At 52.2% G+C, this 27,744-nt stretch overlaps 1 protein-coding gene across 1 annotated transcript in view; it reads right to left on the bottom strand.

The window, feature by feature from the left end:
• The window catches only part of ADAMTS10 (ADAM metallopeptidase with thrombospondin type 1 motif, 10), a 44,545-nt gene extending 17,367 nt beyond the window's left edge, over positions 1 to 27,178 (bottom strand). The window contains exons 1-11 of the mRNA XM_009699211.1: positions 27,091 to 27,178; positions 21,363 to 21,727; positions 16,290 to 16,449; positions 14,016 to 14,233; positions 12,678 to 12,761; positions 12,155 to 12,300; positions 9,182 to 9,225; positions 7,830 to 7,935; positions 7,525 to 7,671; positions 5,588 to 5,729; positions 1,982 to 2,089 (exon numbers count right to left, since the gene is read on the bottom strand). Coding sequence (XP_009697513.1) covers positions 1,982 to 2,089; positions 5,588 to 5,729; positions 7,525 to 7,671; positions 7,830 to 7,935; positions 9,182 to 9,225; positions 12,155 to 12,300; positions 12,678 to 12,761; positions 14,016 to 14,233; positions 16,290 to 16,449; positions 21,363 to 21,727; positions 27,091 to 27,178 — 1,608 coding nt within the window. The remainder of the gene's footprint in view (positions 1 to 1,981; positions 2,090 to 5,587; positions 5,730 to 7,524; positions 7,672 to 7,829; positions 7,936 to 9,181; positions 9,226 to 12,154; positions 12,301 to 12,677; positions 12,762 to 14,015; positions 14,234 to 16,289; positions 16,450 to 21,362; positions 21,728 to 27,090) is intronic.
• Between the last annotated feature and the right edge of the window lie 566 nt (positions 27,179 to 27,744).

The raw sequence follows: 27,744 nt of genomic DNA, 5'->3' as shown, positions 1-27,744 counted from the left end.
CAGCCCCTGCAACCCACCCCATGCACTCAGGGCTCCTCAGACCATCAGTGATGGGCTCTGCCCTTGCACCCTGCCTGCGGGGAGCAGACCCTGGCTTGCTGTCCTGCGGCAAGCACGGACATGTGCCGGCTGCGAGACCAGATACGAGTTGGGGGCATGTAGGGACGGAGGATGCATAATGAAAGGCATCCTTACAGGGTGCACTGACCATAACCTGTGGGGCAAGTGCTTGATTAACAGAAATTTAAAAAAAAAAACAAAGAGAAAAGAAAACCAAACAGGCAGGGAAGGAGCCAGCAAGGCAGGGAACCTGCTGTCTGAGCAGCTGGGCTGCTCGGGCACCCCTAAGGCAGCAGAAACAATCACCAGATCCAGGCCTGAAGTCACCCACTGTGGGTTCCTGATGGGTGAAGGCATAACAACGACAGGGGATCAGTTAAAAAAAATAAAAAATAAGGAGAATCTGGGAGAAGGAAATAACCAGAGGTCTGGGACATGGGCACAGCCACCATCCCACAGAGCTTGGCTGAGCATCCCCTCGCCACTTCCCCAGTTGGGTGGCAGAGCACAGAAACTCACCCTCTCTCTCCTTTACTCTTGCAAACCTTAAACAGCTTCTGCGCCCTGGTCTGTCCCTCTGCTCTCCCCAGCTAGAAAGGGAGAAGCCAGGGCCGAACTCGGAGAGCTCCAGCCAAGGGATGAGGTCTGAGGGCTCACCCGGCCGGCGAGCGCAGGGGCCACCAGCCAGGGGCTCCAGCTGGTGAAGGTGCCGAAACTTAATACAAAGGTGCATCTTCTTTCACCCAAGGATATCAAATCACTTCTGAAGCAGGGATTAATGCAAAAGGATAAACAGAAGCACAGGAAGGTAACTGGGGGTTCAAACTGAGTCAGGATTTTCACTGGGAATAGCTCCCGTGAGTCCTGGGAGCTGCAACTGCTTGTCTGAGGGCTTCTCTTAGGACTTTTGAAGAACTCTGGGTAAAAAAGAACCAGTAAGTGGGGGGAAAAAAGATATTTAAAAGCGGGTAAAGCTAGTAAAAAAAGATGACTAGTAGAAAAAACCTGTCATTGTATGTGGTGAATCTCCAGCAGCAGGGATGTTCAGCTGCAGGAACTGTCTACTCCTTTTCGATCTAATTTCCAGCAGAACTAAGATGACTGCAAAAAATTTGCAAACCCATTTGTCAAAGCCATCCTCTTTCCTGCACATCAGCTTCTCCAGCTTCTTAAGGATTTGAAATTATTCTTGAATTTCTTGGGAACTATTTTTCCTCTAGTGGAAAAACACATGTTCATTTAATGAAGAATGGCCTAGCCCTGATTCTCCATTGTCCCAATTATTATTCAGTTTGCAAAGGCACTTTGTTTTAAGAGGCGCAAATGGGCGTAGGAGGTGCAAGGAACGAAATGATACGAACAATCATGTCAAAATTCACTTTCAGAATATATGGTCGTGAGAAATCCTACCCTCCTCTCTCAGCTGAGTCTGAAAAACGAAGGTTTCATCATACCTAGCCTTGCGAGGCAGTTTTTCACAAGTTCCTCTGAAAGCATGTTACAAACCCATTGATTGTCCCTCCTGGAGAAACAGGCGCAAAAATAATTTTGCTCAGGACAGCCCTGAGCCCAAGATGTTCACCTAAAGCCTACGGCATTGCTTGAGGTCACCTTACTCTGCCTCTTGGCGAGACCAAGAAGCTTGCTGGAGCAGGGACTTCATATGCTGCATTTCCAGCAATATGCCAGATGATCCGTATTTCGGGGTGATGATGGGCCCCAGGGCTCCCTGGCACATCCCAGCCTCCCGCCGTGCTGCTGGGGAGGGTGAGGCTGGCTCTGGGAGGCAGAGGAGGACAGACTGGTGGGTGCTGTTAAATCAACTCTGAGCTCACCAATGCAAACAATAATCCTGGTTATCACTGGAAGAGGGATTCAACCACTCACTGTCAACTCGCTACGGTGCCCCGGGTTTCCTTACCCCCTTTTCAATGGTGTTCGTTTGGCATATGGTCCCCTCAGCAGCAGGGATGCTGTTGGTTATGCAGCGGTTGCTTTTACTCAGACACCATAACTCACTGCAGACTTCCTGGAAAGAGAGAGATTTTGGGGAAGAGAGGGGGAGGGAGGAAGAAAGAGACAAAAGAAACAAAGCCGAGATTAGGATTCGCTTGTGTTAGGGGCTGCGAGGCTGGGACAGCAGCACACCAGGGCGCTGGAGAAGCACTAGCTGGGCTGGGACACAGGGACAGGAGTGTTTTCAGCATGGAGGGGGGAAATGAGATCAAATCTTGCAAGGTGTTGCCAGCTGCAGCTCAGCCCCATCTCTGGACGAAGCCTAAGCACTCCTCCTGGGACTGGGTTTCTCTGGATTTGGGGGTTCCACTGCGTGCAGGTGCCAGAGCCAGCTCCCCAGCCAGCCCACGCAGCCAAACCTGGTCTTTGTGCCACAGAGGATACATCTCCTTGGACATCCCGGTGAGGATCGAGTTAATCCCACTGTGCTCCACCTGACCCCTCTCCCTAGGCCTCAGGGATATTCTCTTTTTTTGGGTCTGTGCAGTGGAGGTGAAGCGTGAGGGTCCATTCCTAGCACCTGCCATGAGCATCCCTATGCCACGTGGGTCCAGATCTGCCTCTGCGGGAAGCTGGGACTCCTTGGGAGCATCAACAGGGCACATCTGTCATCTCCTGCTACAGCAACACACTGCAGGTCACAGTGTGACTACCTGGTGTGCTGGCAATCCCCAGCCAGGCTAACAGTCCTAAAGGGATGACTCCTCTGGAAGATTAAGAGCCTTTTTCAGAATAATCAAAATAATGCCACATACTGAGGTAGCCCTCAAGCGGCCCTAGAAGTGGGCAATTCTGCTCTCTGTCTCTGCTAGGTGCAGTTGGGTTGACTGGGTGTGACACTGGGCTGAGGACTCCAGACCTCTTTCCAGGAGGTGCCCTGAGCTGCAGATCCTGAGCTTCAGCCCATCCTGACCTCTCAAGAGCACCAGCAAACAAAAAGTTTCCCTTGGCTGTTCCAGAACCCACCCAGAAGTTAGGTCCATGACAGAGACTCTGCAAAGTTGTCACAGCTGCTAAATCAGAATATGTCCAGGCTCTGCCACTAAATCAACCAGGCTGGACTTCAACACCTGCAAACCACAAAGCAACACCTAAAACCCAGAGCTGAGTTTCCTGCCAGGTCACCATCCTGCTCCTATTCCTACCGAAACAAGCCGATGGAAAACTTGCTCCTTTTCAGAGAGCAGTTTGCCATGACTTAGGTTATACCTGAAAGTATTAAACAGGTTCACATTGTCAATGAAGAAAACTGTTTCGAGATGCGAGAGCAGAGCCCAAACAGCCACGGCTGCTGCTAACGCGCTCCCAGCACACACCGATGCCGCTGTCGGCGCACACCGATGCCGCAGCGTGGGCTGAAGGACCCGGTGGGCTCTGCACTGCATGCTTCGGTGCCGGCACAGTGACCGCCTGGCCTCCTGCCTGTCCCTAAGGCAGCGTGACCTCCAAGAGGGCTCCCATGGGCCGCCTGCCTCCAGTCAGGTAGCAGCCTGTTCATCACGCCTCCGGGCTTCGTTCAGCCTTCCAGCAAGGCATTCCTCTGCCCCGCCAAGGGCTGTGCTCTAAACAGTAACCGATACCCCCGTAAGGACAAACTGACTCAACGACTGGGAATTCTTTGTGCCGGTACCAAGAGAGGTGAAAAGATGAGCTCGGGATTTCTCTGCTTCCCTCCTGTTCTCCAGGGTTGTGATAGCAGAGTGGCACAGGGTGAGCAGGCAAAGGAAAATACTGCAGAATCTGTGCTGAGGACTGCAGCTCTGAGACGCAAAGGGATTTTGGTTCCCAACCCCTTTGCCAAAGCCCAGCTGCAGCTGGCTTTAACCAGTGCAAGGAGAAAGTCTCTCCCCTCTTCAAAAGGCATCTACCCCTCCATACTGCTCTTGCAGAGCCAGCGTGACCGTTGGGAAGTCGGAGCTCCTGTGTAGTCTCTTCTCTCTGTGTCACCAAGGGAGAGGAGTTCCCAGCTTCAAGTAGTGACATTCGTTTGCTCTGTCCTCATTACAACTATTAATCATCCGCTCTGTACTGGCATGGAGGAAGGGATGCTGCCGTGTTTGTGCCATCACCCTGCAGTTTGTTTATATGGGGCACAGGATGGGTGGACTTACACATTTACCCAGATTTATCTGCAGCCACTTGAGCCCTTACGCCGTTCGGGCTTCTCCCAAACGGCACGCAAGATGGGCTGGGCTAGAGCGGTCATCACAAGGACATCTTGTCCTTTTGTGATCCTTGTATATATACAGGAAATGTCTGCCCGAGTTAAAAATTAGCTGGGAAACGGGCAAGTAAACGTGGAAAGTTTCCATTCCACTGCCTCGGGCTCAGCTGAAGAGGGGCACAGACCACAGCCGGTAGCACCTGACATCAGATACCACGACCACGTTATTCTCCTTTTGGACTTCTCCTGCACCTTGCGAGACCTCATCTGCCCCATGTCCAGGCTGTGGACCCCTGGGCCATGTTGAAGACAGCACTGGACCAGGGAGAGCCAGACTTTGCCCTTTGTTTACCAAGATGGGCTGGTGAGACCATCAGGAGGTGGTTTAGTGTTTAACCATACAAAAGAGATGAACACTCAGAGTGGTCAACCAGTTCACATTGGGTCACTTCAACGGCAGCGTGGGGCTTGTATTTACATGGTTGCAAGAGAAACTAACCCCTGATCTGACATGTTTCCTCCCGCATGGCTTTCCAGGGCTTGGACTGGGGTGGGTACACATACACACGTGTCCCTCAGACAACACAACTGCCCATGTATCTCACTGCTGGCTCCTCTGTTTTCTCTAGAGGAAAGTAGATGCTTTAAGGAGTTCAACCAGCCCTTCAGTGCAGAGGCTTCCCCCTCGCCACTGTGCTCAGAGAGTTGGCAATGTCCATTACGTTAAGAACAGCAAAACGTCAGGTTGAGATCCAGGAAGACTCTTTTCTCCTGAAACAATCTTTCAGTGTTTTTTTGATTGAAAGACCAGGGGATGGCAGCATGATGGCAGGGGTGGTTTAAGTGGGCAGCTGTCCCTCAGATGTACCTACAGCACATTGACCCACCTCACCTGGAAGAAAGACGTTTCTCCTCCTAAGTTTGTGCGAGCAGCATAATGACTTCTAGTAAGGATTATGAAAAATAAGGATTATGAAAAACACGTCTGTGTACAAAACCCCGCTGAGAGGGGAGTCTGGATGAGGGGACTGCAGCTTGGTTTTCAGCTGCAACCCTTGGGGACCAGCAGCAGCCAACGTATCAGGCAGAGGCAAGAGATCTCTTCACATGGGACTAATTTGACCGAAACTGAGCTGGGGTCAACCTTTGTGGATGGGAAACAACCGCCTCTGTCCTCTCACAGGGAAGCAAGGCAAAAAGCTCACAGGGAACATGCCAGTGCCCTTCATTTGAAGCAGGACAGCAAAGCGACGTGGGCAGCAGAGGAACAGCCCCACGGCCCTTTGCCTTTGTAGCCCCCATCCTCCACCCCCTGGGAACCGATAGTAAAGCAGGAAGGCTCTCTACCCCGTATTTACACTGGCGAGATTTAACTCCGTACTGGAAACGGCACTGCTCGTCTGCATCATAGGCCTGTCCTGGAGCCACCGTTGGGTAGATAAAGTCTTGCTTGGGAGGAGCGTTGTTCAGGCATAATCCCATCCCGGAGCTGAAAACAAGAGATGAGAATCAGAGCTCAGAAAGGTTTGTAGGAGAGCGGCGCGGTGGAGGACCAGCAGCAAGCACTCCCGGCTCCGCACGGGGCTGAGCTCCCACGTGCTTGGCTGCTTAGGCAGATAACTCTACCAGCCTCCTCTGGGCAAAACCGCTGCCGAGAAAGTGCTCTGAAGTCTTTCTGTCTGTGCCCTCAGGGCTGGGAAGCACATGCTGGTTCCTAGGTAATTCTAGAAGTTTAAATCTGAGGGTTTTGCAGGCTATCACCAGTCCCTGGCTGTGCCAGCGGGTGCTGGGTCAGCAGAGAGCCTGTGGCAGCACGCAGGCAGGCGTGTGCCCAGGACCCTTGGGTGGACGGTGGGCAGGCAGAGGGGCCGCCCTCCCACCCCACGGCTGCAGAACCCCAGCTAGGACCAACCAGCGGTGCAGAGCGCAGAGAGCCCCTGCTCTCCAAGCCCGTCCTTCTGCATGCCAGAGCTTTGCAGGAGCGTCCAAATTTTGCAAGAAACACGCCTTTCCCTCCTCCTTCCTCACTGCTCTCTGAGCTCCCCCTAAATCATGGCCCCTGCCACCACTCCCCCAGCCCCGAATCCCGGGGTCTTGCACACACCATGGCCCCGTCCCGGCAGAGGCTCCCAGGGCCGTGGTCCGGTGGGGGCGGCCAGCACAAACCACGGAGAGGGCCGACATGAACTCGCCGTCCTCTGCCAGCCCCGCTGAGACCTCGGGGCTACCCGAGGACGAGGCAGCCTCTGCTGCGGTGCTTTCCTGACGCTGTCCATGCAACGTGCCTTGCTGCGGTGCACATCCAGGGGTCAAGAGCAAGGGGGACAGGTTTTGCTGTGGCCAAACATGAGCCGCCAGATGTGGGATTTGGTGATGAGCCACACGGTTTGGCCAAGCTTTGTGGGACAGTGGGGCAGGCGGCAGCCTCTCGGGCAGGCTTGCCTTGGCTGCTCCCCTTGCAGCATTACAACAGCAGCGTCACTGGTAGAGGTCTGGTATTCAGAATCTCCGGGCACTTCCCTCCAGAGTGACCCCACACATTTGCTTCTTCCAACCGTGACTCAAGTCCTATCCAGTCCTTCTATTAGGTAGTGCCCGTATCCTACCAAAAACCTCACCAAAACTGATCCTGACTGCTCGTTTTGTGATAGAAACCCTGGGGACTGCCTGAACCCTGGACGAGAAGCTGTTTCAGGCTACACAGGCATAACTCAGGCAAGGTGAGAATATTGGAACTCTGGGATGTAGGAGCCTAAATCCCTTCTCCTGAATCCTAAAGGTGCTTTGGAAAGAAAAAAACTCAAACCCCTTTCTCCTACGTTGCTTGTTCACAGCTGAAAACTCTCTTCCTCAGTGTCTGGAGAAGCTGCCTACACCATGCAGACCTTGTCCTGACTCCAGATCCTCCATCCCCACCACACCAACCCTTCTCCGCAATTCCTGGCTGAACTTCAGAAACATCCAAATGCCTCCAGAAGCTATTGACTTACTTGTGAAGTTTCTGGAAGTGGGGAACCTAAATAAAGGTCTCACAGCTGCAAGGTAAATGGGGTTAGTATCTTCAGCAGGCAAGCAAACCATGGGAATGTCTAAAGGAAGGAGGGAAAGCATGTGCCTCTTGGGAAAGGATGAGGTGCTGGGAGACAAGACAGAAGGTGCATGGGCTATGTGCTTTGGGGGCTTTTCTTTGGCTTTACCCACGCCTCACAAGTGACTGTGAGAGGTTGGAGGTGTTGTACTGGTTGCAAGGTAGAAGGAAGGGCAAGGTGAGTTGGATTCCTTACTCCAGGAAGCTGGTGATGTAATCCCTGCTGCATGTGGACCACACAAACGGGTTGGTCTTCATGGTGATGTGAGCAGCCATGAGCTTGGCCGTTTCTTGCCCACGGGAGCCACAGCTGTTGCCGACCCCATCATGATTCATGCCAAACCTAGAAAGCATCACCAAGGAAATAGAGAGATGATCAGCTGCTGCATTTTTCACACATCTGGATCACCCATAGGAAGGATTTTTCAGCTCCTGTTGGCAGGAAGAAACCAACAGGGGCCTTTCCCTCTCTCTGGGAAGGCTCTTCGGCACAGTACTCACGTGTGGCCGATCTCGTGGGCAATGGTGAAGGCGGTGGCCAGGCCAATGTCCTCATTGATGCTGCAGCTTCGTTCTCGTTCGCACATCCCACCAACGGGGGCCAGGCCTAGGGAAGCCAGATAGAGCTGTCACATAGGGTCGGCACAAAGCATCTGTAGGGGACATGCGTGGTATTTGGGGACTAAGCGACGTCCTTCACACTCACTAATACTGAGCATAGTCTGCTGTCAATAACGAGTTTCTTCCCACCGGTTGCACTGGGCTTTGGGATGGACCCATGGCTCTTATGGGCTGTGGGCAAGTGGTCACTCAGCACTGTCAACTAAATTAACAATGACAGACTCGGAAATGCTAAGAATGGGTCTAAATCCTCTGAGTTTCATATCCAAAGCCCAGATCGTGTACAGAGGGGGAGCAGTCCTTGTCACAACACTGGCACTGCTGGTGGGGCAACCTGAGATCAGTTGCACCAGCACTTGGGCATCCGAACTCGGCCAGGGCAGCCTGGACAACTGAGTAAGCCAGGATCCAACCTGACCATCCGCGCTCGGTTCTGGCTGATGCCCACCACGATTGGGAATCCAGCCTGACTCTATCTGGAGGGCTGGATCATGCAGAAATCTCCCCTGAATCGTGGCAGCAGAGTCCCCCAACCCTCTGCCCATACACTGTCCCACCACTACAGGCTGTGCCCTGTATGCCCAGCCAGGGAAGGAACAGTCTCTGTTAAAGAAAAGAATTGAGCCGTCACGGCACCTCTAGCCTCAACCTCCCTCCCAGGCACCTCGTCTGTGGGCTCATCAGGTCAGAGATCCACCAACTTTTCCTTTTTAACTGCAGTGATTCAGAGCAGTAATCCCTCCCTGACTGCTTAGTCTAGACCAGGGTAAGACAAATTAGGAGCTACAGCCAGAGAGAACTGCAGGGTCTGTCTGCGTCTAGCAGTTTAAAGAAAGAACTCCCTTTATAGTCATCACAAAAAAGTCTTATTTCTCTCTGCTAAGCCAGGAATACTCCACTAGGCTATGGACCAGCCCTAGATGCGAGCCGTTCTTAATCATCAGGCTGGACTTGACCCAGGGATATAACGGAGAAGCGTTCCAGAGCCCATCCGTCCTCCGGGTTGCTGCTTTTAGTGTTTACAGAAATAAGGAGGCTACACAGTCAAGTGGGCTGGAAACCACTGGCCTGTTCCTGGCTCAACTGCCAGTGCTTATGGTAGTGTTGGGCAAATGCTTCCCCTCAGCCCGCTCACTAGGAAAGGGAGATGGCACAGCCCGCCCTCGCCACAGTCCCGAAGATGTGTGTGCTGGTGAGAAGTGCTGCTGGAGGAGCAGCAAAATCCTACCTACCCAGGGTGCCGCACGGTTTATTCTTGTAGATGCAAATGTCGTATCTGCAAAGAAGAGAAGGCAGCATTAAGAACACTTACAATTTCAGTGGCTCCAAAATAGCACATCTCCATTTTACTGATGTGTTCACATCCAAAACTTTTCAAAGCAGCCCATGGCTCGTGCAGAACTTCTGGAATGGAAAGTACCAACAGTAACAGGTAAGGCGTCTCTGATCCACGTTGTACAACACTCGCTTGCCCCAGGCTGAGACTCGCTGTGGATTTTTAACGATAGGTCCTGTCCCTTAACTATGGGGCAGTGCTGAGTGGCGTCAGAGGTCTGGTTTTGATGAAATGTGGTAAATCAGCAGGGACAACACTATTCCAGCTCTTTGGGTTTGGGCGGGTGGTCCAGCTCTGCTCACTAGCATCCAGCGCATTCCCGGGAACCTGGGAGTGCCCTGGGCTCAGGGATCTGCCCCAGCAGCGCAGGGTAGAAGAGGACAGGGTCAGCCTCCTGTCCGTAAACTCAGGTCCCTTGCAGCAAATCATATCAATCAAATATATAATTCTGAATTTGTTTTAAAAAATAAGAAAAACATTTCAGTTTGAAAACATGTTCCATTTCAAAACCCACTGTGGTTTCACTAAAATGCTAAAGTGATTTTTTATATTTTTTTTTTTTTCAGTTTAGTTCTTTACTGAGAATTTTCCAAACAAATTCAATATGGGTTGATTCAAGATGACTCTTCCCTCTGTTCCTGGCCTCAACTTCCAGCCATTGCATCAAGGAATCCACTGTTTGCACATCGTTAGCCGCGTACAAGGAAAAGCTAAACGAGGACAGCAAAGTAAAATCTCCTCCAAATTGAAATGCAGCACCCTTGCAATGGGACGTGGCAGCAGCTTCAAAAAAGACCAGTTTGGGCCAGAGAGTGAATATTATCATTTAATTGTGGAGACAAACTGCATGTCCTCCCTGCCTCTGTTCAAATACCTTCTCCAGAAGGTAAGACCTCCCAGACATTTGGGTCTTTGCAAAACCCAGGCTGAAAGGGGCAAAGCCAGCACTGAAATCCACGTAGGGTGGGCAGGCGGGGGAACAGGCAGCAACTGGGCTGGGAGGCCCCAGAGCTGGGTTGGGGTGCTGCTCCTTACCCCCAAGGTGCATTTCAACCCGAGCGCGAGCTGGGCTCTACACTGAGGATGCTGACCCCAGTGCGGGTTTGGGGGACACCTGTGTGGTGAGCGGGACCATCCGACACTGCTCGCCCCGCCAACCCCACGGGAACGAGAGTAGGGAAGAAGCAAGCTGATAGCACACGATGGGTTAAGCATAACACGTTCCTGGTGATGGCTCCTGTCCCTTTGGCCCCTGGTGCTCTCTGGAAGTGTCCAAACCTTTCACCCTCGGCAGGAAACCGAGTGAGTGAAAAACATTTGTTGCTTTGTTTTGAGTAAATACCATTAAAGCCTTCGGAGGCTTTGGTTTGACACGTCCCTGCAAGAGAAAAAAGCCCGCAGCTCAGCAAGATGTTATCGGGAGACGGGGAATTTATTAGAGACGAGGCCGGATGCACTGGTGCTGTCCAAGCCTGGCGCAGCTGGGCCGGCGAGTCGCTTTGGGTTAGCTCAAACATCTGGTGGGAGGCCGAAGAACTCGGAGCCGGCATTTGCGTCCCACACGTGCGGTGGAAGGGAAGGAAAAGCAGACCTTGCAGCCCCGGGAGGGTGAAAAGCTGGGGCCGAGGGGCCCTTTGCTCACTCCTCCCCTGGTGCTTGCAGGCTCTCGTCTCACAAACTCCCCAGGAGGGAAGCACCAGGCTGCACATGGCTCCCGCTGCCACCGGGAACTGGAGCAGGAGAGCAGTGCACGGCACCAATGAAACCGGCTCCCGCTTGGAGAGTCCCTTTCATTTTATCACTTTCTTCCACTCTGCAAGAGACGGTTAAAAAAAGGCACAAACAAATCTTGGGTTTATCGTTGGTTTCTCCGCAGGCTGCGGCTCCTCTGTCCAAGCAGGGTTTCGGTGGGCACTGGAGAGGCAGTGTCCTGGGCACAGCTGGCAGCACCACCGATAGCTGCGTCTCAGCACCCTTCATCCTCTCCATCCTTCCAGCTCTCCCTTCGGCATCCTCTGTCCTCCCAGCCGCCCCTCTGTTCCTTCCACTGTTCCTGTCATCCTCTCGGCATCTTCCTTCCTTCCAACCATCCGTCCGTCCTTCCAGTCATCCCTCCTGTACCTTCTGCTACTCCGGACTCAAGCAACCATCTGTTCTGATGGGGGTTATTTGTCCTGCATGTAAAAGTTCAGACCCCTTCTCCCAGCTCCAGAGGACTAATTCAGCATCCAGGTTAAGCTGCTGACCTAGATTGTTGTTACGGGAGCGCAGAGACACAGGCAGGGCAGGACTGCTCTTGTCCTACGGGAGTTAGGATGAAGTCACTACTTCAAGGGTGTCCAGCAGCTACCAAGGAGAGAGTTCAACCCTACATGTAGACACCTAAAATGTGGTAAGGCAAACCCTGTACTGGCTGGAGGCACTCTGTTACTGTCATGACACTCAGGTCCCACTTGTATCCTCTTCTCCATCTTTCACAGCAGGGGCAGATGGGGCTCCCCGTTTCAGTAGGATGCCCGATGCTCCACGACTCCAGGGTGGGCTCCCACACATGCCCAACACCGCTGCACACGCTGCGCCATTGACTTTGGGTGCACAAATACCCATGGCTGCAAACTAAGCTCCTTGAGAGCACAACAAAGACTGAGGGAAGATGCTGGAGGATGATAACTATCCGAACTGCAATAATCTGCATCACTGCAAGGGAACTGGCAAGTGGCCAGCCTGAGGGACAGCCGCTGCCAGGCAGCTTGCAGGGGAGCGCATGGGAAGGAAGCCTCGGATGAACCAGTCGGACAGAGACAGAGGAGAGCTGCACAGAGGACACCCCCGGTGAGGACAGCGCTGCCGGGGCTGGGCTCAGCCTTACCTGGTGATCAGCACTGCAGTGTCGTGGTTGGCTATGCCATTCTCGGGGATAGCATTCCCATTGCCGTTTCTGTTCACAATGGATTTCTGCCACTTGCAGAAGCTGTCCAGGGATTTCCCGGCATGGTGGTTAATCTCCAGTGTGGGCTGGAATGGAAGCAATATGACAGTGTGTTCCCAGGAAGGCTCTGATATGAAGGCACTGCCTGTTCCCATGCCAGCAGAGCACTAACCCCAGTCCAGATGCCCCCACCTTTTCCTGGAGACTATGGGAAAGCAAGACTTTAGGAGGACTACAGCTACTGAAACCTCCCTAAAGCCATCTTAGCATAGAAAAGTCCTCAGTCCCAGAGGTCTCCTCAGCCCGCAGCCTGAACCCAGTCCCCAGCTGCCATTAAGAGGATGTGTTGCACCCAGCAGACTGCCCTGGGGGACGTCCCGGGGGTGACACCCAGGGGGAACACACAGACCCGCAAAGGAAGTGCAGACGCGTGATGGAAGCAGCTCAGCAAAGCCAACCTTACCTGATCCTCGGTGAGGAGAATCAGCCGCGTCACCAGGATATTGACAATATTGCCCAGACTCGAGTCCTGGAAAAGTTTGGAAACCTGACCTCCAAGAAACAAGAAAAGACGAGTCTTAAAAATGAGCTCACTGACCGGGTGATGGTGCAATTGGCAGGTGAGTTGGCATTTGCTGGGCACCTGGCGGTGGGAAACAGGGCTGCTTCGTAAGCGTGGGCTGCAGGGTCTGAACACAATCTTTTTAGAAAGCAGAAATGGGTATGGGACTCCACGTTGGACTGCAGAGCATCCTAAACCATGTCAGACCTTGATGTCTCCTTCTAGGGAGATTTGAGTAGTGAAGCCAACACCCCACAGCACCTGCTCCTTGCCTGGAGCTCAGGTGGGGAAGCCCCATGGTCCTGGCATTACGCAGCCATAGGATGAAGCTTTGCTGACTGCCCATCGGCAGGGAACCACGCAGCATCTCTCAGAAATCTGCCACCGCACGATGGGTGTTTTACAGCAGATGAAACAGTTAGAAACGGTATTGTTTTAAAATCTGGCATCTGCTTTAGAAATGCAAACAGAGCAAGCCATGAAAAGAGATCCTGCAGAGGACAGGACAAAGAACAATCACAGAGGGTCTTTCAGCAGTTTGATGGATAACTTCCAAGCCTATCTCACCTCACAGGAGGATTCAGCATGGCCAATTCAGGCTGTTAATGCATCTAGCCTGGTATCCTGCCGCCAGCAATGACCCAAATCTGATGCGGCAGAGGAAGCTCCCCTGCAGTAACGCAGAGACACGGGCAGCGCGGTATGGAAGAACGAGGGTATTTCTCCCTACCCCTCATGCTGATCAGCCCCCAAGCGTGAGAGCTCACTGTCCTTATGCTTTCCCATGTGTTTCTCAGCTTGGCTGGCCCTATTTGCAATGCTAATTTGAGATGAGAGATGCTGTTCAAAGAAAGGGCTTTGTTCTCCCAGCTCAGATCTGGCCTGTAGCATGGTCAGACGGGCCAGAGTTTACCTCTCCTACAGTGCCTCCCTTTTACAACAGAGAGTCCCTGCAGGCTCCAGACTATCACTGCTCATGAGCAGCAGCACCGCGTCAGGATTTTTGACCCAAACTTCTTGCTCCGGGGATGGGGAGAAGCCACTGCCGTCCTGGAAGAGATTTGATTTCCCCACCATGTTCCCATCCCGCTTGCCTTCTTGCAGGAAAAGGACGTGCCACCCTCTGCCAAACCTAAACGTGCGGGGTGACAAACAGGATTTATTCCTGCTTGCTGTCTGCGGCTGGGTGTGTGAGCCCCTGGGGTCCCCCGAGGTTCATGATGTGGTTATAACACTTACAATATTCATGATGGCCAGGATGTACTGCTCTATGTCCCGCCGCCCGTGGTACCCCACCATCATTTTGTCAGCCACCACCAGGGTCTCCACGTAGCGCTCTGTGCTGACGGATCTCTTCAGGGGCAGCTGGCCTCGCTGGCTGTGGTTGCCTGATGGCTTCAGAGGGGAGGGCTTCAGCGTCCGCAGCCACCAGTGTCTTCCTTTCCAGGGTTTCTCATCTGAGTTTTTTTCTGTTGCCCTCCAGCAGCAATTCAGGAGCACATAGAGGTGAGGGGCACGCAGCACGAGCTTCATTTCAGGGAAGGAAAGGCCATGGCGAGGCTCTTTATGCACCACATGTGGACCCACCAAATGCCCCCACTGCCATCGGCCAGATCTTCTGAGCTCCTCCTACTGCAGCCCAGGGCTGTCCCCTGCTCCTGCCAGCCCCGCTGCCCTCCTGCCCCGGCGGTGCACACAGAGGTCTGCGCCCGTCCTGCCATGGCAGCCCCACGCACTTCATTGCCTCCGCGCCTCTGTCGCAGGGAACAGAGAGCGGTGTGGATTTAGAAACTACACAGACATAATCTGAAAGTAAAGCCATCGCAGATCATTTCCTCTTTCCTTTTCCTGCCAGGATCTGAATTTAGGACTTGGCTTTTCCTCCACAGAAATGGCTGCAGCCTCCAAAGCAGCAGCAGCAGGAGGTTTTGTCAGACTTTGCTCCAGGCTTCAAGTGCTACTGACCTGACCCTAGAGATGTCCCTAGCAGGGCCATCAGCTCCAAATCCATGGCCTGGAGACCACCACAGGGCAGGAGAGCTGACTGGGAGATTCCAATCGCTCTCCTGCCATCTCAAGAGAGCCGGCTGAATCCCCCTCCTCTCCTCTGATGCTAGATGATTAAACATCCAGCAAGACTGGGAAGATGGGCAGATCACAGGCAGCCCCACAGCCTACCAGTTCCGGCCTCTCCAGCTGATCAGAAGGAGCTCACGGGGATGCTCGGGGCCCAGCCGTGCTGGGCAGGTCAGGACAGGTCCAGCCCGTGGGGATCAGGCTTGGGGTGGTTTTGCTGGGGCCAGTTACATTGTGGTTGATCTGAACTGTATTTGTCCTGTGGCTCCCATTGCATGTCTTTGCTTTCCAAGAAGCAATTAGGAACAGGCTAACTTTTGTCTGGAAGCTGGGGAATGTGGCAAAGAGTCAGGAGAAGGGGAGTCTGCTGGCGCTTTGTCCAGCATGACTTTGGGAGCTGGGACGGTAGGAGCTGGGCCAGGGAAGCACAGGTTGTCTCCAGAGATGCTGGTAGGTCTGGGGACACTCAGAGCCTGCTCAGAGAAGGCTGGAAGTGCCCCAGTATCTCCAGAGGCTCCATCCCTTCCAGCAGTGACTCCTCATCTGGTCAAGTGTCACCGCTGGGGCATTGGACAAACATCCTGAAGTGACACACGAACTTGCCAGGAGCAACTGGGAACAGCTCTGCTTCTGCACAGACAAATTCTAATCCATAAAATGTGAGCTGGCCCCCCTCTGCAGGGATGGGCATCCTTACGGAGCCAGGGGAAGCCTCTGTAAACTGAGGGAGCAACATCCTGCGTACATGCAACATTTTGGGTAAATGGAGAAACTCTGCACATTCACAAGGGCTGGGGTTTTCAGCCAGGTTCTGGGACACAGACCGACTGCTAGTAAGGATGAGAAGGGCACAGGCATGTGGGGAGAGGTCAGCGCAGACCTGTGTGAGTCCTTTAGGAAGTCAAAGGTCTATAAGCGCAGGAATGGGGTAGATGTGCAATTGCCATTCTCTATCAACGTTTCCCAGAGCCCACGGTCCCTAACCAGATCCCACATCCCACCCTACAAGGCATCTTTCTACCTGATCTCAAACAGCAGCAGATATATCTCAACATGGACACCACCTTCAGCGGCTAAAACCCAAAGACAAGTCTCTGCCGAGCATGCGTAAGCTACGATTTCTCAATACCTTGTAAATTGGCCAAATCTGGGAGGATTTTTCTTAAGAACAATAAGAGGCAGCTTTTTCTCTACTATTCCATGCTCTATTTACAAATTTAAAAGCCCTGCTGCGAAAAAGAGAGTACAAGAGCTTTCCAAAGACCAGGCCACCAGAAATCCTTAACATGGGTAAAAGTAAATACAGAAAACTTGAATGCAGGAGATAAATTTGGTTCTTTGCCATAAAGAGTAGTGTGAACCTTCAAACCCTGGTCTACTGGCACTTTCCTAGCCTGCGCTGAGATAGATTGAGGATGTGTTGATGGGTACAGATACCTAGCACGCCGCAGGCTGCATCCATGTGTGGGTACTGGAGAGATGATCGCTTGTACACGACGTGGGGGCTGCCCTTGCCCTCGTTCCCTGCGCTGACGTTGGCTCCCGGGCTCAGCGGTTCAATGAAATATTCCTCCTCATCTGCGACGATCACCCCATGCTGCAGAAGGAAAGAGACGGAAGGTAGTAAAAGAGGTAGAGAGAGAACTGGGTGACATACTGGTGGCTTCTTGTAATGAGCTTTCTGATGATTAACCGCTGAATTTCTGGGGAATGACACATACTTTTGAGAATGTGAAGGAATCCTTCATTTACGCACAAACACTGAAATATATGAACCTACAGACCAGAGAAAACTGAGCCAGATGGTCATGAATGCCATGGGACATCTGTGTTCACTAAAGTCCTCTGGAAATCACAGTCTTTCATTGCAAAATTATGAATTAGTTGCTTCCTATTCCACCCACGCAGTCTAATTGAGAGCTGTCTGTGGGATCCTAAATACCATACCTTCAAACAGCAGCACCGCTCAGCGGTGAGGTCTACCTCCTGTAATCTTCAACCTCACTGAAGAACCTTTGAAAGCAGCTCAGGACCATTACCGCCAGCTGGGAAACTTGGGCACAGAGCTGCAAAGTGTAGATGCTCAAAGGCTTTTGAGAAACACACTGAATCTTTAAAATCTGAAGTCCGATTAGCAGGGAGGCAAGCAGCAGGAGCCACAACCTTTCTCTGCAGGCTGAAACCTGGGTTGTGCCCCGTAGGCATCACTGCCCCATTTACACCTCTGACTGGCAGTCAGGCGATCTGGTTTCTGCTCCCTTATTTGTTTTTTTCTGTTGTTCTCCCTTATTTTATTCTTTGACTGAAGGAATCTCAGCTGTGAGCCCAGACTTTACGAGTGGACCCACTCGTGAAAGAGTGATGACTGGGCAGGAGCAGACCCCAGGAGGATGAGCAGCCAAATCCGTCAGGTGCTTGCAAGGTCTCTGCAGCTGGCCCTATCCTCACAGCAAGCTTCCCTCTACCTAAAAGGTCTGAGCAACCTAGAAAGTTTTTGGCAGCCCAATACGATACAAGTAGAAGCTCCATCTCCGTAACAACTCCTGGCACTGAATCTGACCTAACTCCAAGAAACATGGGTCTGCTATCAGCTGAACTTTACCAGCAAGCAACCAAGGCACAGAAAAATGCCTGACATTGCTCAAGCAGGACAAGAAGCATCCCAAAAGTCTAAGACCCACGTTACCTGGTTGTCCTCCCACTCCCTGTGCGCAAGCATAGCTCTGGGTGCAGAGACACCCCCATCCTGCCATCAGCTCTGCACCGGTGGTGTCCTTTGGATGTCACAACACTTTACCAGCTGCCCTCTGTGCAAGGGGGACAGGAGCCCTGATCTGCCAGGACGGGGGGGGGAAGCAGGTCTCTCTAAAACATCTTGAGGTCCTTGCATGGAAGGCACAATCTGCGTAACAGCGTTATTGCTGGGCGTTCGTGGGGGAGAGCCTCTCTGGGGTGGATGCTGTCTCCATAATAGGTCTCTCCTCCTCTCTCTCCCTGCCATGAAAGCTGAATCGGGGCAGTGTGTGCACAGTGAAGTCCCCATCTCCAGAGTGCCGGGGGATTTCCTCCTGCACCAGGCTCTGTTACTCTTGGCTCAACTCCACCTTTTCAAACACAAGCGAGGTACTGTGAGGTTAGCCTGGCGAGGGCTCCGGCGGAAAGCCGAGTGTTGGCCTGCAAAGCCAGCTGGCTGCCGGCTTTGTGGGATGGGGAGAAGGAGGTCACCGCCAGCTTGGGGCAGAGCAGCAGGAGCGGAGAGCATGTCCTGCCCAAAAACCAGGTACCGCTAGAAAAGGGTCGTTCTTACTTAAACCCAGAGCCTCTGCAGAGCGCGAGAGGCAGGATGCTCCACCGCCTGCCTGGCATCCTTCAGCAATGAAGCTCGGCCGTCACAGGAGTCTGAAAACTGCCCCAGCACTGAACCCAAAGACCGAGCTCTGAGGTCCGGGTGCTGGACGTGACACAAGCCTGTTGAAAGGGTGCGGCAAGAAGCCCTTAGAGAGATCCCTGTGGTTTGTGGGGGAGCTAAACTGGATATCCTGTCTATGATTCACCCAGGTCATCTGCAGAGCAAGGATGGTTTGTGCTATTAGCTTATAACCACACTTAAGAAAAGCACAGCCACGTACTGCAATACAGCTCTTCCACCTCCTCGTACACACTCAGGAGCAGCTCGACATTAGCCTCAGCAGCGGAGCCATCTGCCTTGCTCCAAGCATTAGTGTTCGTGCTGACTTCAGGAGCGCTTTTCAGGCAAAAGTACAATTTCAGCACAGACACACAGGGTTGAAACCCTGGCTTTTTAATCTGTCCTTTGATGAGTTCTGACACAAGAGGTAAGAGAGTGGCATTTCTCTCCTAAAGTTGTTTTCTCCTTGCTGTGATTTTTTTGATGGTAGGACACAGGTCCTTGGGATCTCGTGCAGCCAGTGGGATAAAAACCAGCTCTGCTTAAGACAGGGGTTTCAGCCCCTGGCCAGGCTGAGGCAAGGCTGCCCGGGCTGCTCCCTGCAGGCTCCAGCAGCTTCGTGCTTGGCCCTTCTGGCAGCTCACAGCTCTGTGTGTTCTGGAAAATGGACCCTTTTACCCTTTGCTTCTGACAGCTCAAGCATGGGTGACTCTTCCTCCCGCTCAGCGTGAAGCGCAGCACGGCATGCCCTCCACAGGAGATGCGTGGGGTGAGCCACGCTGCCTGCCTGCCCTCAGGCCACAGTGACGGTGCATGTGGCCGGGAAGATGAGTCAATGGGAGCATGTCCATATATTGGCAGTCCCAAGCCAGGGTGCTGTGAGGTGCGAGTTGTGTCGTGGGTGTTTGAAAGCAAAGCGGTTTATAGCAGTACACCTTGCAGACACAGAAATTGCTTAGAGATGTGGGACTTTGAGGACAGAAGGATGGCTTGGGGTTTGTTATTCATTTGCACAGTTTTGTGTTGGACACTTCTGTGGACACAGTTGTCCCTTTCCCTCCTCTTCATGCACAACTCACCCTGTAATCAGCACCTGGTCCCTGCTGTGCCAATTCAACAACACAACACCCCCCCCGTTTGCACTGTCAGTGAGTCAGGTCTGCACAAACGTGGGTCACCGTGTGCAGTCCCCCCTTAGCACGTGTCAGCATGAACCTGAACCTTGAGATCTCAGCAACTGGAGACCCACTTCTGTCCCTACCTGTCCCCTCCAAAGCAGACCGATACCTGCCTGGAGGAGAGCATGCTGCGGCTGATGGACAGCACAAGCCGATCAGTTGTTACTGATCAACCAGAGCTCTGCAACAGGTCTTCTCCAGTGGCAAGTTACAGCCCCAACTCTGCCAGCTAAAATGATGCCAGACTCCTCTCATCCAAATTCCTGACCCTATCGTCCTCCCTAACCCAGAAGAACTCCTCCCCACTCCTTGCTGATCCGTAGCTCTCGAGGGCAGAAGGACAGAGTTCAGGAAAAGGAGAGGCTGTTGGATGACCCTCTGTCCCTCTTTGTGCCTGGCTGCATTTTCCTCCAGACAGCCCCTGGTACCTCTCCAGAGCTAAACACAGCCTGGGGACTAAATTATCCCAGTCCAAGTGCTCCTGGGCCATTACTTGCCCTGGACTTGCTGCCCTCTGAAGTGGGAAGGTACGCTAATGCCAGATCCCTTCTGAGCTCGCAGCATCCAGCTCATCCATCAGTGCTTTTGTGAACACCAGTAAATTGTCTAGGGCTTCAGCAGAGTTCCCCTATCTAAACAAAGGGCTAACTAGGGAACCAAGAGTTTATGCAGCTCTGATTTTTGGCTGTGAGATAGAAACATTAGACTCTATGATATAATGAGTCAGATTCTCATTTCTGTTAATAACCCACAGCACTGTTCTGGCAGTATAATTCAGCAATAAATCAAATGTGAATTCATTCCCATTTGGAAGCTCTTCCACACTGCCAGAATACTGCTAAGAGGTGGGGCTGTAGCATAAATATGAATCTGGCCTACAGAGTCTTTTTCTACATGTTACCCCTCCAAGGGAGCCATCATCCTTGGGATTCACTAACAGGGTATGTTTGCTCCATCCCTCCATCTGGCAGGTCATGAAATGTACTTTGTGAGCCAGAAACATCAGAAAATCACAGAAGACTAAGGATGGAAGTCCTTAGTCTGTTCCCAATGCTGGAAGAGCTAATGAATCATACCTGGAGTATTTTTGAGAGGTATTTGTCTAGCCTATTCTTAAAGATCTCAAGTGATGTAGGGGCCACATGCTCTCCAAGGTCACATGCTAGTCCAGAGCTCAGCTATCCCTACCACTAATGTCTACCATTAAGCTTTCTTGCTGATATTTAAGACCATGATGTCAAGTCCCAGCTGTTAGGACATGCAAAATCAATCTTTCCCACCCTTTCTGCAGCAGCCTTGCTGTTTTTGAGGAATGCCATCTTGTCCCCTCTTGATGTTCTCTTTTTCATCTTGAAAAACTGATGATTTTAGTTTTTCCCCCAGGAGCCACATTCTCAGCTCCTGAAATCTGGATAGAAGTATGTATCTGCAATTGTAAGGACCTGAATGCACTTTTGACATTCCCAGTTGTGCTGTGAAATTCCTGCCCTCCTGCGCTTCTTCCTCGCTAGCACATGCGAAACATGTCTTTTGCTGTTGCTGTTGGAAGTGGAGAGGAGAGTTCTGTGAGAGCCACAATAAGGGTCTAGAGCTGGGATTATCCCATTCCAATTAAAATCAATGGAAAAATGCCCACTGACTTTGGTAGAAACTGGGCTATAAGCAAAACATGGATCAGGAACCCCTACAGATGTAAGGAAGGGATGTGGTTTTCTTCACCCTCAGCTGACTTTTGATGCCAATGTGCAATATCCTAGCTTGACACCAATCCCATGCCTTTCCCACCACCATGGGCCCACCTGCCGGGACCCAAACCGGGTTGCACTTCTACAGCAAAGATCAAAGCGGTTGCAATCAGCTCTGCTTGATGGGCAGCTCTAGTTGTTAGTAGTGCCCTTGGCTGGGCAAAATACAGAGACTCACCAGTCCATTGCAGTTGCTGATGGCGACCTTTGAGTTCAGGTACTGATCCTGTAAGTGGCCCGCGTAGTGGCAGTCTTCGTGGAAATCATGTTGCCAGTCCACGCCATCTCGCTTCCAGTATTCGACAGTGAAGTGCTCAGCCAGCAGGTTGGAGTGCAGTGTCAGGTTGAGGAGGAACTGGGTTCGGTGGGCAGAGACTTTGTAGAAAACCTGCTGCTCAGATGGCTCGTAGGCCAAGGAGCCCAGACTGCGCCGAGGACGTTGCTTCAGCTGGCTTCTCATGTCAAAGGTGAGGAAGTCCCCGTTTTGGTCCACTTGGATGGGGAACGCAATTTCATAGTGATCGAGGCTGGAGAGGAATTCCTCTGGGGAGGGAAAGCAAACACAGAAGGAATGACATTCTGCAAAGACAGTTAGAGTAAAACACCTCACGACTTCAGAGCCGGCTGCGCCCGAGTAAAACTGAGTCGCAGTCAGTGCAAGGCGGAGGGACAGGGTCCTGACACAGACAGTCTGCTCTGTCCAGGCTGCAGGACCCTTGGGGTATTCCCAAAGGCCTTCAGCCCACAGATCATTGGGGTATCCATAGCCCGTGAGCTTAGGGAGCATAATCTTTCTCTGCAAGTGATGGAGAGAAACAGACTGGTCCAAGTGGCCATTCAGGACACCCAAAGTCTGGCTCTGGACCTGGACTATCCCCCATCTCTCAGCCTCCACTGGGCAGAGGCATTCCAGGTTGTGCAGAGCCACACTCTGTGGTTTGGAGGGTTATTTTAACCTGGATCCTTCCAGTAACAAAACTAGCAATAAGGTCTCTTCAAAACAAGATTGGGGTGACAACGTCTCAGGAGAAGAGAGTCTTGCTAAGGAACTGTGGGGTTCTTCAGATCTACAGCTTCCATGTGGACCTGCTAACTTTGTTTTGATATCTCACATAATAACAGCACCATACCAGCCTCCCCGATCACTGCTGCATTAGGTACCGCGTATCCTCCTAAGAGGCAGAAAGACAATGTCCTTGCAATGCCAATCTTGCAATCAAACTAAGGAAGGGGATAACCAGAATTCCCCAGCTGTGCTGAAAAGGCAGCAAGAAAAGAAGTCAGACATCCCGATTCCCCAGCCAGGTCTCTATCTATGACACCATCCTGCCTTCCCAGCTCACCAGCTTGGTGCTCTTTATCGTATCAGCCTGGCTTAACACCTTCTCTGGGGCACTTGAGTTTCTGAGCCTGTCTCGTACCGCTGAGGAAATCTGCTCTGACAAGGTCACTGTCCAAAACGTCTGCCTGCACTCACACGGTAACGCAACACATTTGGCTGTCAAAGAAATTGGCACTCTGCAACCTCAACAGAAATTGCTCATTTTCCAAGCAAAACGTCACAGGGACTGCCAGATGGGATCTGACCAGAGGTCTAGCTGTCTCTGACAGCCCCCAGTATCAGAGGCTTCAGCAGAAGATGTGAAAAATCATGCACTGGACAGGATAGCTCCCCCCGTCACAGTATGTTCTTCTGAACACGCTGGCTGGAGGTTTGCTCAGGGAGTGGGAGAGGATTTGCCCTCTTTTCACTCTGGAAGATTCTTACTGTGCTTTCTGCATCCTATTTGTAGTTGTTTCCTAAGCAAGCAGGAGAGGCCAGGCTGCTCCAGGGTGGCTGCATTTCGCCTGGCTCCACAGCACCCATCTTCAAAGCCTTCCCAGCCATCATAAATTCGGACTCCAAATTACACTCTTACCACATGGCAGCACTGGAAAGTTTCCTTTTCCTCTACTGTGTTTTCCAGTGTGGGAGCCTGACAGAGTGGTTTCCTTGGCCACCGGTAATGGGACAGTCCTTCCCACCAGCTGGGTTTAGGGGTTAGCTCCCATCCTTCCAAACCATAAGCACTTCTGGCACCTCTCCCTTGCCTCCACAAGCCAGAAATAATTATTAGTTTTTTAACTTCCTGTGCTCCAGCTTCTCCTGCATCATTCCGCCTCATGTGTGATGCAGCCGGGCAAACAGGAGTGACTATTTGCACTTAAGCAATGACCTCAGGCTTGGAAAAATTTGCTATCGGAAGTGTCTTGTTTTTCTTTTTCCCTCTCTGCCGTCCACATGGGCTTGCAAAATAGTGAATCGGAAGGAGGTTTGTGCACACAGTGGCTAGAAAGGGCCTGGGACCCTGGGCTGCGGTCTCTCATCTTCACCTGCAAGGTACAGGCAGGAGGAAAAAAAAATGTCCAGAGCCTGGGGATGAGGTTGTGTGTGAGAACCTGCTTTTGCTGTAGTGCCGGTCAATGTGCATCCTCTCAGGGATGTCACTTTGGAAACTGAGGCACAAGAAGAAAGATCTAAGAGCAGTGCCCTGCATCACACAAATGTTTTGGGAAGTGATGCTTTAGAGTGGGGATGACACAAATGGAAAAAATAACAAAGAGAGACTTTCAACACAAGGAAGAAGCCAGTGCCCTTGTCCAGTGTTACAGCTGGCTCCTTCCTCTCCTCTAAAAATGTAAAAGATTAGATTAGGCTCTAAGAGATTAGGATCTCTTTCACTCCCTAACCCTGTGTACTCCACCCAACATCACATGTTCCCTAATTCCCTCATTTGCCCATCCCTGCCTTGGTCATCCTCCCCATATTACAGACCATACTAGGAGCTCCCAACACCGAGAGCGGCACTGTTTGACCCTTCCTTTCAGAAAAGCCATCACGTGCTCTCTGACCCCTCAGCCACTTCACGCTGTATTAATAGATCTTGGCCTGAAACGTGCAGTACTGCACCCACAGTATCAGAAGAGTTTGCGCTGGTGATAAGCAGCCTGGTGTTTCCAGAGAGCTGTCAAACTGCTTCGGAAGAGATGCTATAAAAAGCCTTTCTCCAGGAAAACCTGCCCATGGCTGTGCGGGACACTGGGCACCCCTGAAGGACCACAAACCTCCCAGGAGAGGGCAAGGGAGAAAGCTGGGAAGCGGGAGGGATGGGGTGTGGAGAGATGTACCTCGTTGCCCCATTTTTGGTGGAAAGGGAGCATGTATCTGCAGGGGCAGGGATGGCAGAGGAAGGGAAAGGGCACAGGGGAGGTAGAGGGGTAAGCTGAACAAGAAGAAGAGAGAGAAGGTGAAAATGGAGGAGGGACAATTTTGTTCCCTCCTTGTACTCTCAACATTGCCCCTCGCATTACTGAGCTGCTTAAAGGATGAAAAGGAAGCAGATGTTTGCTCCGGTCTTGTCACCAGAGCAAAGAGGAGCCCCAGCTGCAGCCCAGACACAATTCCTAAGTGATGGCTGTGGAAAATGCTATGGGATCCCATGGCTTCAGGCTGCCCTGGCATTGTGGCAGTCTTGCTACGTCCTCCAAGGGTTTACATGTGAGCTGAGAGCCGTGAGATTAGCCTCACCTAATGTTCTATAAAACAGGGAATGTCTAATCTGTCACTATAGTTAATCTAAGGTACTAGCAGAAAATCTCCTTTTGATTAAAACCCGTTCGGCAATGGTGAGCATGTGCTGAATCCTTGGGCAATTGTTTCAGCTGCTGCTCCCTGCACTGTTAAAAACCACAGCCTGAATGCACACGTTACGTCTGAACCTCCTTACATCTCTGCTGGCTTGAAGAGACCTTCAGTGCTGGGCTGCTGTCTCCCACAAATACAATTACCGCTTATGACTCTATACCTTAATCTTTTTGCTGCATAAAACAAATATACTGATCTAGAGTCGTGCACACGGGGCACGTGAGTCCTGCTCCACTGCTAACTGGAGCAAGTCACTTGGTGAAAATCAGTGGCTTGTTGAAAACACTGCCCTTTATTCTCTGTGCCTCTATCTGCTAAGATAAGTGCTCCAACTGAGATAACAGCGTTTCACTCTCTTGAAAGGGTGTTGTGAGGATTATGTACTTACTATCTCAGCAGTGTGGTGAAGAGAAGTGTTGAGTATCACCAATAGCCTGACGCCAACTGTTCTGGACGCAGGGAGCCTAAAAAAGCACTCTGACAGCAAGAGGGGCCCACGGGGCAGCCTGACCCTTGGGACTGGACCGGGACTGGGGAGGGGACAGGCTGCAATCCCTGGCTTGGGGCTTCCGCAGCACCATGCTCCCAGCAACATCACGGGCTGAGCCTCATCCCTCAGACCTGCTTAGGGGAAGCCAGCATTTAGGAAAGTACAAATGCCTGTAACTTCAGCGAGCCCTTGGGTTTAGACCAAGGTGTATTAGCAAATGGTGTGGGGACTCGTAAGCGAGGGAGGATTTGAGTTGCTGTGAGTCAGGATGGAGGTGATCTGGCAGCTAAGTCCTCATCAGAGCATCGCTGCGCTGCGAACGCGGTGCTGCAGATGGAGGGAGGTGTGAACTGACGGACGCAGGAGGCCCAGAACAGTCACCCCAGGCATTGCCAGAAGCTTTGGCAAAAAGGACCAGAAACCATGTTTGTTTGAGAGTCAACAAAATCTGCCTGTGTAACCTTGCACGTTGCACAGTGCCTGCACAGCACGCAGCTCTGTGTCCGACTGCCTCTCGTCCCACCCTGCACAAGCTGCGGTACAGCAGTGCCCCGCATTTAGCAACGAGATGGTGCTCAGACCCAGGACAGCGCGTGGCTTTCGGTTGCCTTTGTTCCTTTTTCCAGTTCTGCTTCACAAGACAACCCACGGCCACTGTAACTACAGCCCGATGGCACTGCACTACTCAACAGCCCGAGTACATCGCCGACTTTGGCTCTGCTGCAATTAATCTGGGCACACGTGGTATTTCAGGATTATGGCTGCCTAAGTATGCTGCTGAGGTTTTAACACCTTGCACAGATAAATGTCTGACTTCAGAGCTTGCTCTTCTTATCTCTCCTGCCTGATGGGAGTGTTCGTATTGCCTCTTAAGAAATGGTCACAAAAGCAAATTAGTATTAAGCAATTTAACTACCTTGTGTTACCTGCCCACGCTGTATTTGTACTCTAGCCTGGGTACAAGGCAGCCCACCTCACTTTCCAGTCCCTTCACTCCTAACTTGGAATAAAATCATGTACAAAGGCACAAATCTACGTACAAGAGACCCACATTCTGCTTTCCTTGCAATCACTTGTACGTGTGGCTCCGTATTTAAACACAAGACCATTAGAAACAGACATACAAGACAGGTACAAAGTGCTCACCCTTGAGCAGGTTTACGCATTTACTAATGGTAGCACTTACAGAAACGTGTGTACAAACTAAAACTGCTCCTCCAGCAGCACCTGTCTGTCCAGGCTCAGCTGTGCAGAGTATTTGTAAGCTCCGGCAGAGACCTCCATCCCTGCACACACAGAGGACTGCTTGCAAGCGCATCGGCTGGCTGCACACACACAACCCTCCTCCTAACAAAGCCTCTATTCATCCGAGGATGCGCCGCTCCACCCGAGTGGAAGGGGAGCTTCCTCTACTGCTACCCCATCTCCTCCACTTTGTCAGCCTGTACGCAGCTCTCGTCTTGCACAGACCCTACGGCTCTGAATTCTGCAAAAAGTCAAGGAGCGTAACATCCGAGGGCAAAACACATCCTTTCCTCAGAGGGCAATGGAAAACACCTGCAAATTCAGCAGGCGGAGCTCTGCTGCAGTAGAGCGAGCGGAGGGGAGTTCGAGGTGTCTCCACCTACTCCTCAGCGCAACATTACCCTTATACCTCCCCTGGGGCCAGCGTTGGGGTTTCTGCCAGCAGAGGTGGGTGGATCTGGCTCCCCTCCCCACCGCGATCCCTACCTTGTGACTGGAACGTGTAACCGGGAAAGTTGCACAGAGCCGCAGTGAAGATGACAGTCCATGTGAGAAGCCTCCAAGCTATTGCCATGGTTAGCGATGCTTGTCTCAGTGCAGGGAGTATTGTGCCAGCCGAAAGGGCGCTGTCCCAACATGTCTCTCCCTCGGCCACCGCTTATGTAGAGACAGGAGTCCTCGGTCCCTCCGCAGGCATCCTCGGCCGCTCCGTGCTCTTCCCAAAGCAGCGAGGCCGATGGTGTCTTTGCAGCGTGCTGTGCCCGGGCCGGCGCAGTGGGGTCAGCATGGGCTAATTCGAACCGCAGGCTCTCGGTGGCATTGCCCCTGCGAAGGAGAGGGTGGGGATGAGTGAACGGGAGAGACGGGCAGAGGGGAAACAAAGGATGGAGGAGAAGGACACGAGGGAGAAAATGGTGTGCAGGGTGAACGAGGAAAGCCCGAACTTAGAGGAGAGAAGAGTGAGATGGAAAGGAAGAAAAAAGGGAGAAAAGGCAGGAAGGGAATGCAAATTCGGTTAACCACATCAGTTCACAGCATTGCACAGCCACGTTATCCTGCTACGGGCACACTGCACACCCGGGCGCTCTCCTGAGGGTGAGTTCTGCTCCCAGCACAGCCCCGACACCGCTCCGACAGCAG

Source organism: Cariama cristata, unplaced genomic scaffold (genome assembly GCF_000690535.1).
Source record: "Cariama cristata isolate BGI_N322 unplaced genomic scaffold, ASM69053v1 scaffold24074, whole genome shotgun sequence".
NCBI classification, from domain to species: Eukaryota; Metazoa; Chordata; class Aves; order Cariamiformes; family Cariamidae; genus Cariama; species Cariama cristata.
This window is presented reverse-complemented; position numbering and strand designations above follow the sequence as displayed.